Here is a 10301-nt window from a genome sequence, read left to right on the forward strand (position 1 = left end):
TTGTCATTCGATCGTATGTGTTGTTTAATGATGATGAAACTGGCTGGAAGCAGTATCTGATGCTGGAAAGCTGCCACTTTGAGCTCTCAGTCTCAGGGCTGCTGTGTTGGAGTGTGGTGTTGGTTTGGAGTTTCAGCAGCTCTTTTGTAACGTTTTGGATTCGTTTCAGGGCTATTTTTACTCAGACCTGTGCTGCTCTTGGCGACTGTTAGAGGCTTTTATGTCATATCTTTTTACGGCCTTGCTAAAAAAACTTCCAAGGACTCTTTTCCCCACTGTTCCCTTATCACTACAAAAACACTGATTTTTGTGAGTGAAGATGTTTAAAGTGTGCTGTGGGTGTGTGAAGTCATGATGCATTAGGCTTAAATAAAAGGGGCTGTTTCGGGACTTTATGCAATATCAACTCATTTTTGAAAAATGCTGTATACTCTCCCAGCATCTACGATTCCTTTTTTTTTTCCTAACGTGAGGATGAAACAGGACCAACAGCACAAACTCAGATGTAGGAGACACAGATTGGCTCCAGGTATGTGTTGGATCACCTGTCAGTCAAAATATGCAAAATCCTAAGGCCCAGGATCCAGGTGGACGAGTTAAAGAGCGGTTCACATGAACACTGGGATTCACTAGCTTTTGTAGCCAGCACCTAGTGGCCACTAGGGTCCCTGAAGGTTCCCGCTTGGGTGGATGTAAAAAAAACCAAGGACCCTGTATGTTCACGACGGTGTCTAGTCAAGTCACGAGTTAGCCACACCCCTTTCTATTTTATTCCCAATGGGACCATAATTTACAAAATGACCAAGTGATTAAGACAAACTAGCTGCAGAGACCATGAATTCATAGGAAAATGCTTATTAATAAATTAAAAGAGAAATACGGTCTCTTTCTCTTAGACTTCTTTTTGCAAACAGAGGAGTCGCCCTCTGCTGGCCATGAAAAAGAATGCAGCTTTAAAGCACTTCTCCTCTGGCTTCGTTTTCCATCCATCTTTTGTGTACAGATTTTGCTAAAAGGCAGCACATGCAGGGATGTCTGTTGATGCTCGAACAGCAGCTCTGCAGAACCATGTGATCACGGTGATATTTCACATGCTCGTAATATGAGACATTTATTAATGCGCCTGTCATCTGTCATCACATTTATTAAATTCATATTTGCACAGGCTAAGCGAGAGCCTCACCATCCACTGAGTACTGCACACAGCGTCTGTTAGAGAAATATGGCTGCGATAAAGGCCAGAAACCAGTGTAATCTGCATTAGTGCCCTTATTCTGTCAGCGTTTTCACTGTGAAACACCCATTTGAAGATGCATTATATTTAGTTTGCACTGTCAGCGAGTTTTGGAAATTGGCAGAATTAGCTGTGTTTTGATTTGCTGTAATGGTGCAGTGCAGGCATCAGTGGCTTTGCATTAGCTCTGATTTTACCCACGATGGCCCCAAAGGAATTCATCCAAACATTTTATTTCATTTCTAAAGCTTCGCTCTGAGCTTTGATGTCAGAAAAACACCAGTGCCTTCTGCTGCCCTTTGATTTTTTTCTTCCCATCACAGTAACCTGCTCTCCTTCATCTCACAGCTTGTCTAAAAATGACTACAACCAGCAGGCAGGGTGTAAGATGAATGATGCAGTCTATTAAAAGACTAAACTGAAAGTTAGGAGAAATAAATTATTCACAAATCTGTCACTGAAACCTTTGACAGCGTAATACCGCTTTATTATGATGTTTATGACAAGCTTTGACTGTTTCTCTTCGCTGATGCTAAGTTTTCGCGACAGATCTCTTGACTGAGCGCTGTTAACTTTATTATTAATGTCATAAGAATTATTTTAACATGTGCTTATATTACCTGAAAATTAATCATGACAGAATTAGGTTTTACAGTATCTAGTTTACTGCTAAATAAAAGCCTACCAGAGTCGAGCACAGTGTCACAGAAACATTATATATGCCTGTAAATGTAAAAAATACAGTAAAAATCATCAAAATAACAGCAACATAATTACAAGGAATTATTCAGAGAAAAAACAAAAACAAAGAAATTCCCAAATTAAAGCCACAAACTTACAAGAAGAAAGAAAAAACAACCGCACAGCTTTATTTTGAAAGGCTTCCTGGGTGAACTCATCACTCAGGCTGCCAGTGAAACAGGACGAGCTTATCTTATTGTGGAGGTCCAACAGGAACTGACACTCAAACCCTGTCACTCCATCCAAATCAGATAACCAGGTCACAGTAATAACCCCTTCTGCTTCTGATTGTTACGAGATTCTGGGATGAAATCATGAGAATTTCCTTATTGCACCAGTTTGGAAGGTATAATGTAATTAGGTCGTCTGATGCATATGACATGGCAGCCAGTCCCATCTGTGGTGGGCTGGGGTTCATCCATCCATCCATCCATTCATTCACTTCCACTTATCCTGTTCAGGGTCACGGGGGGGGAGTTTCCAATTAACCTAACCCCAGTAACTGCCTGTCTTTGGACTGTGGGAGGAAAGGCAGCAGTGCTAACCACCATTCGATTTGATGGTTCATTCGATGACCAAAAAAAAGGAATCTTTGAATGTGAGAACATTTATAATTTTAAATGTCATAAATCTGGTGTTTTGTCTCAGGATATTACCCTTCTTCCACACACCGTAATTTTATTACAATTAATATATTCTAATAATAATTTGTTGCACATTATTAACCAAGTGAAATAACATACATGTGAACACTGAGTTCCTTTTCTGTGGCCTGACTGTGAAGTTTCCCTTCGGGGAGTTTTGTCATCTTTGAGTTGATTGTTTTGCATTTTTCAGCTGTTGTCAGCAAAAGTCTCTGACAGACTCACAAATACTGCAGAATGAGTCAGTTTCCCACCTCAGGTTTCTTTCTGTGCGTCCAGATGGCCAAAAATAAATGATCTGAGCTTTAAGCTGCTCTAAGTACAACTACATGTTGAACTCACACCAGCGTCCGCTGACAGCATTTGTACATTTTGGGTGTAACGTGTAGTTTTTTTAATCAGCTGATGCAGTTTGCTCAGCTGTCACTGCAAACTTTTTTGTCCTTGTTGTCCTGAAACCAGAGGAAGACAGTTGGCAGATTAGTGACATCATATGATCAAATGTTCTGGTACCTCTGCTAATCCAGGCTGAGACTCAGGATGTGCTCTGTTTGGTTTTGTCTTGCAGGAGGGCACGTCAAAGTTTGCCAGCCTGGACAACAGGCTCAACAACAGATATCTTAACAAGGTAACTGGACTGGAAATACTGTCAAAACTTGTTGTGGAGAATAAACATCTGACTAGTTTGGGTTGGTTATGTGACAGTGAACTCCCTCAACAACCTTTAAAAATCCAGAGACTGATGCTGGACGGGTCATCGCTCAGCTCAAAATCGCACCGTGGCTCTTCTCAGGTGTGCTAGTCTCAGCTTGTGTGCACAGTTTAACTTAAATAACCCTCACTGGAGTGTCAGATAAATTGGGATTACATCATCAAGACATTTTAGATAGCTGCAGTAGCAGAGGAGTAATTTAAAATGGCCTTATGATTTTTTTTTTGCAGAGGCAAAACCTCAGATCTGCATGCACATAAAAGACAACAATTTTCACTAACTTTACAGCCCACGTCTGGGGTGCATACCAAACATTTTAGCCTGAAGGGTTGTACACCCCCACAGGCCTTTATGGTAGACCTTGGAAAATTTTAGAATGATGTAAGACCCTGCAATCATGTCATGAGTATTATAAAAGTTAGGGGACAGAGACACAGTTTTAGATGTAGTTTTGGGGGGGCTTATAGAGGAACAAGCATGACATGAGACCGATCTTATTGCATGTACGGTGCACGTTCTGCAGGGCACGGTTTTACTATGTCACTCATGTGTGGATAGACGAGGTTGTTTTGTTGGCGTTTAAAGCACGTTAATAAAAAGCTCTATGACTTTGCTGAGAGCTTAACATACTGGATAACACGCTGCATTCAAACACTGACACTTCTGCTAAGCGGGGGGGGGGGGGGGGGGGGGGGGTATCAGCGGTTTAATAGGGGCTGTGAGGGCGATCGAGCAGCATGCAGCAGCAAAGTGGAACAGCGAGCTGTTGTCTCTCTCTGTGTGTGTGTGTGTGTGTGTGTGTGTGTGTGATGTGCTAAATCCTGAGCCACCGTTTGAAAAATAGCTGCAGGCGGCAGCTCTGAAATCCCTCGCTGTGTGGGCCCTTTACATTGTGAGTAGAAAGCTCTCAGGGAAGTGATGAAACACTTTCTTTTATTTTTGTACACAGTCCAACGCACAGGGCACCGTGCCCTACCTGGGAATCTTCCTCACAGACCTCACCATGCTGGACACGGCGGTCAAAGACAGGCTGGATGTAAGTTGTTCTCATCTCTGTCACATCTCCTGGACTTTTACTTTACAGTCATTGAGCTGACATAACGCATCCTGTCACTCGCTTTGCAGAACGGCTACATCAACTTCGACAAAAGGAGAAGAGTAAGTGCTGCAGTACGCATCGGTTTGAGAGATAAAAGGTTCAAAGTTGAATACGTGATCTGCTTTAAAGCTCGTGATAAGAGACATTCTGCCTTTAGTTGCGTTAAGCTGATGCCCTGATACTAAGCAGGTTTGAACAGAATAAGCTCCACTTTTTGCAGCATTAACACGAGCCGCTGCTGCCAGGAAGAGAAGAGCATGTAAGAGGGAGCAGTAACGTAATATCTGAGGGAGGAAATGATTAAGTGTAGGGTGCTGAGAGGTGCTTCTAGGACAGATGAAAAAAACTGGCACAGTAATGCGAGATCAGCTAACATGGGTGTTTTTTTTTTACTGTGAAACTTTGTGGTGATGTGGCTCTTTGTTAACAGGAATTTGAGGTTTTAGCTCAAATACGGCTCCTGCAGTCTTCCTGCAAAAACTGTGTTTTCACTGCTGACGAGGCCTTCGTGCGGTGGTATAACAGCGTGCCTACGCTGAGGGAAGAGGAAAGGTATGAACACATTCAGCAGCTATAGCATGTGCTCACTGATACAGAGACTTAATGCTGTTATTAAATTTTCAGTTACAGACTGTCCAATGAAATCGAAGCGCCCGGCGATCCGAGCCCTCGCGGCCATGCCCCCGCTGTCGTTATCACGCAGTGCCCAGAGTAAGCTATGCAGAGCTCTCTGACACACAAACACACACATAACACTTAGAATTTAATAATGAGCAATGCCACACGTACAGTTCAGGATACAGGAGTTAATTTGGAAGCCGAGTTTCACCTCCAACCTCGTCAGTTTCTGACTGTCTGCAGCACCTCTGAAGGAGCTTCACAAAGTGTAAAAAATACGTCTGAAACTTCACATTTAAACAGGAAGCATGTGCTACAAACCAGAGCCCTGGATTGACTCAAATTGCATTTTGGTAAATTCAATTATAAAATTAAAGATTCAGGATTTTTTGGTTCTTCTTACACAGGCCGTCTGGACTTATTCTCTAATTTTGGCTGTAGAATTAAAAAAAATGTTCTTATCTTTCAGCCCAGAATGAGTGAGGGGTTGCGGTCATTTAAAAAGTGCAGGTTAAACGGGCCCACCTGGCAGGCTCGTGATAAAGAAAGGATTAAAGATACTTTTTGCAGTTGCCCTCTGAAAATTGTAACTAAATCTTCCACCACCAGAGGGCAGCATTTCAAATATGGTAAATGGACTAGTTCTGATATAGCGCTTTTCTACTCAGCACTCAAAGCGCTTATACAACACGTTTACTCATGCACTCCCATTCATACAAGCACTTCCATGTTTACTAAGTGCTTTAATTGTATAACATTCACACACATTCACACTCCAACGGTTGCGTCGGAGAGCAACTTGGAGTTAAGTATCTTGCCCATGTAGCCTAGAGTAGCCAGGAATCGAACCGCTGACCTTCCGATCAGTAGGTGACCTGCTCTATCTACTGAGCTACAGCCACCCCTATGTGCTGCTGCTGCTTTCTTTTTAGTCCTACCCCCATTTCGTACATTTTCCAGAGCATCAATAACTGGCTCTTCATGACTCACCTGCTTAAATGAATGTCACGTTGACTCACTCCACCGTCACAGGTACTCTGGTGTTACGTGAAGGTCCAGCTTCATTTCAGCTTAAGTTCAACACGACATTCATAAAGTCAGAGTTGGTGTTTCTACATATTCATGTTTTAAACAATTCTAAAGAAGCAGATTTAAGCCTGTTATGCTTTCATTTTCAATATGTTTTTGTGACCAAATTTATGGAAATACAAAATGAAATGTAGAAATTTTATCATAAACTTGTCATGAATGAAAACATTTTCACATGCATACACAACCACTCATCATTTTCTACCCGAATGTGAATGTGTTTGTTTGTTTTGATGCGATTGCAGTCTAAGCACCTCCCACACCAGCCTGGCCGGTGACAGCGACAGCTTCTTTGACTTCCATTCACCTGTCAACAACCTGCTGTCAAAGCTCACAAAGGTGAGTGACTGACACTCATCGTTGCTGCCAGGCAGGTTTCCGTGAACATTAGCTCAGTTCACAGTTCGCGGGTCTGACTTTTGTTTAAATTTGCAGATTAGTGTTTGATTACAGTCAGAAAAGATTATTTCCTCTGTCATCTTCACGATTTCTGATCTACTGCAGCATATGAGGTCTCCGTCTGTGTCCTGTCTGGATGTCGACACGTCCCCGCCTACCAATGAATCCGCCCCCGCCACGCTGACTCCAACCACTCCCCCAAAATCACACCGCCGATCAGCCTCCTGTGGCAACAATCCCCCCGGTAACATCCAAGGCTCGGGGCCGGACATGCGGATCGTCAGGATACGGATGGACCTGGAGGACGGAAACCTGTATCGAAGTATACTGGTACACATCCAAGCCCTTTGCCTCTAATTTAAAGCAGCAGCGAGTCTGCAGAGACGCCTTCGTCATTATCAGCGACAAGCTGCACTCAAAGCTTCTCCTCATATCTGCAAGGAGCCCATAATGATAGTCATCAGACTCAGATCCTCGGGATACAATGGTCCCAGTTATCATTAGTGCAAATCAGACTGTCCTGTTTTCATTATTATTCTCCTCTGTCGCCTCAGGTTACGAGCAATGACAAGACCCCCACTGTGATCAGCTCTGCCTTAGAAAAGCACAATCAAGACCCCAAACAGGCGTCCAGATATGAGCTGATACAACTTCTGCCTGAAGGAAAAGGTGAAAGCAAACACTAATCGAGTGGGCTGATAAAAAAGCATCTACTGGAATCAGTGCTGTGACTTTGTATTGTGACCAGTTTTATATCAAAGTGTCATCCTGAGACTGTACTATCAATATCACAGTAAAGTGATACTGTTCAGGTTTTTAGAGCGGTGGAGGGTACAGAATCATTACCTTTATTAGGAGGTTCATGATTTTGGTCCACCGTGTTTAGAGATGTGAGCGAGTTTGAGCTGTCTCCTTTGTCCATGAGCTTTGATGGTTGGACACTCACAGTCAGCTGTTGTGATGATCTCAGAGGCCTGGCAGTGGTGAAGGGGCAAAGCAGCCAATCGAAGCGCAGCTTTGTAAACATGTAGGCGGACCTTAAAAAAAATCTTTATTTCCTATATTTAACCAGCAGCCGGTTCAGCAAAGCTAATGCAGTTATAATACTTTGTGTATAACCTGGAACTAAATTTGGATCCTTGAGCATCATTTTCTTCATCTGCATCTCTGGACCACGTTCAGCGCAGCTGAAAGTCTTTTTCTCTCCTTTTTCACTGCAGTGTGCACCCGATCTTCAGCAGCTTCAGGTGTTTGTGCTGAATGCTCCATCTCAGTCTGGTGCCACTGTAGTAACACACAGGCACACCCAAAAAACTGTAACTCACAAGCATGCTCGTGATCGTGCCCGTGACCCGAGCCTCGTTCTTGAGCTTGGACACCGGATGCTCCTTCAGTGAGAACCGCTGTTCGGTCTCTGGACCGCTGCCAGAGGCACCGAGTACTTTATGATCGCACTTTGTATTTTTAATATCTGTTATTAGAAAAACAAGCTCTGTGTGGTCCCAGCTGAGGTGCATCATCCTTCAGCTGTTTGTAGTTATAAAAAGAAGGAAAATAGATTTCTACTGTTTACCAAAACTCCTACAAATCAAATGCAACATTACCGATGTTATGATGGCAGTTCTGACGTATTCGTTTCTCTCTCGTCTCATCTTAAAACAGAACTGATCATCCCGCCTACAGGAAACGTCTTCTACGCCATGACATCATCAAGCGTTGATTTCCTGCTAAGAAGGAAAGGCGGGAACTCCCCATTTGGCTTGCAGCCGATCAACACGGAGACGAGCGCCACTTTTCCTCGAATCAAGGCCAAAGGGAGGAAACTGGTCAGGAACCTGTTCTGACATCAGATTTTGGTCTGCTTCGCCTACAGACGTGGATTCCTCTGACAGGCCCAGCGTGGATGCAGACTGAGCTCTCACACAGTAAATGTGGCCTTCTCTGTGCAACATAAAACCTACACATGCCTTTCTGCTGCGCTCCTACCAAGTCCACCAAACACCAAGAAGTCTGCTTGTGTTTCAGTCAGCGTCTCCACACGGGAGCGCAGATGTTTCAGACCTCCAGCTGCTGTGTTCGGCACAGCGATTTGCACTTTTCCAAACATGCATTACTAATTTACACCCAGAGGAAGAGCAGTGGAAGCCTTCAGCTGTACCTTCGGTGCTGGCTCTCGAGTCCCTGTCGGGTAGCACTCGATGCTTTTTTCACTACAACTCACTGAAAAAAAAAGAGTTTTAAATGCTAAAAATCACCAAGAAATCCCTCGTCGTCTCGTGCCTCATCTGTGACTGACACTCCCGAATGTAAAAAAGACTGAAGTGCTCAGAACGTGCTTCTGTGATCACCCGAGATGCTGCCGAAGGATTTAATGAGAGCTGACTTCACAGAACCTGTCGAGACAGCACAATTGCATCATTGTAGCAAAACACTGGAGCTCTTCAAATAACACAAATATATGATTTGTATATATTTATATATTTTGTACGTCTGTATGATGTCAGCGTTGTGTGACAGGTCCACGTGTGGCGAGTATTTCACCAAGAAAAACCCTCAAAAATCCTGCAAACCCAGGCTGGCACGTCCGCAGACAGGGACGAGTATTTCAGCTTTTACTCATTTCACCGTAAACTTAAAGCTGCAATAATCAATACTTTATAATCACACTGAAACAAACACACTCTATTGTAAATTGTTTCGATGAACAGCGAGCAGATTATTAACAGCTCCGCAGCTGTTTTTTAGTTGCTTTTAGTTTTGGTTTTACAGCATCACCTTCTCACCATCACGTTTGAGCAGCAGCAGCTCTGATTGGTCATCTTTTTACTCCACTCAAATGAACCTGCAGCTGTGAGCCGACAGGTGAGGCCAGATATTCTTCTCAGGAGCTGCTGGAGACCAAAGTAACCCTCAAAGACGACTGAGGAGGACTCGTTTCACCAAGTGGACAAAATACATTTGCTAATAATTTTTTTTTTTTAGTGTCATCAGCTGGATGTGAGTGCAGGCGGCAGCACTGCTGCGTTACAGGGTGATCACTCGGCCTGCTTTGAGTTCCTCTTAAAACCGCGCTGATGAAAACTGATTATTGCAGCTTTGAACTTTAAGCACTTTTCAAACACAGTTTTGCTTCATCTTATTATTATAGAAAGAAAGCAGAAAGGAAAATGAGAGGGAAACACTGCCATCGTTAAGTTCAAGGTTTTTCAGGTCTGAATTTTTAAGCTTGTCCATCTTCACTGCAGTTTACACAGACCGCAAAGCCTCAATTCCAGCGCCATGGCTTCAGTTAACGTCAGTGTGTTTTCTCACACTCACACACACACACACACGGCTCTTTGAAACAAATCCCGTGACCTCTGGCCGTCCCTGCTCGGTGCTGGTGAGGCCCGTCTACGGGCCGAGGCGTGAGCACGGCGCGGCCAGGGAGAGGATTCTGGGTATTAATAAAAGATGTGCGAGTGTAACGCCATGCTACAGATTGTTTTAGTGCCTTTCTCTGCTGGGTGCTCTTTTTCCTCATGTTTGCATTAGAATGTATACAGTCCACATGGAGGAACTGCAGACATGCTGTGTGGTTCCACATCAAAGCTATTTATGCACTACATACAGTATGTCCTATTTTTGTGGTAATAAATTTACTTTTCTATGAATTTTAATTACTTTTGGCTGATGCTCAGTACATGCAGATGTTTCAGAGTATCCCATAAAAAAAAACTAACTTTGTTGTGACTTGTCAAAAATAAAGCTTTTCTATTTTTCTCA

General features: G+C 43.4%; 1 protein-coding gene across 5 annotated transcripts in view; it reads left to right on the top strand.

Moving 5' to 3' along the window:
• The window catches only part of rgl2 (ral guanine nucleotide dissociation stimulator-like 2), a 31438-nt gene extending 21155 nt beyond the window's left edge, over window positions 1-10283 (top strand). For 4 of the 5 annotated variants that reach the window (XM_030750677.1, XM_030750680.1, XM_030750682.1 and 1 more), the window contains 9 exons: window positions 3188-3247; window positions 4281-4367; window positions 4457-4489; window positions 4861-4982; window positions 5055-5141; window positions 6383-6476; window positions 6642-6866; window positions 7091-7205; window positions 8199-10283. In XM_030750677.1, the coding sequence (XP_030606537.1) occupies window positions 3188-3247; window positions 4281-4367; window positions 4457-4489; window positions 4861-4982; window positions 5055-5141; window positions 6383-6476; window positions 6642-6866; window positions 7091-7205; window positions 8199-8380 (1005 nt within the window). In that variant the 3' untranslated portion in view covers window positions 8381-10283. The remainder of the gene's footprint in view (window positions 1-3187; window positions 3248-4280; window positions 4368-4456; window positions 4490-4860; window positions 4983-5054; window positions 5142-6382; window positions 6477-6641; window positions 6867-7090; window positions 7206-8198) is intronic. The other variant, XM_030750679.1, reaches the window with a different exon arrangement.
• Window positions 10284-10301: the final 18 nt, after the last annotated feature.

Source organism: Archocentrus centrarchus, chromosome 16 (assembly GCF_007364275.1).
Source record: "Archocentrus centrarchus isolate MPI-CPG fArcCen1 chromosome 16, fArcCen1, whole genome shotgun sequence".
NCBI classification, from domain to species: domain Eukaryota; kingdom Metazoa; phylum Chordata; class Actinopteri; order Cichliformes; family Cichlidae; genus Archocentrus; species Archocentrus centrarchus.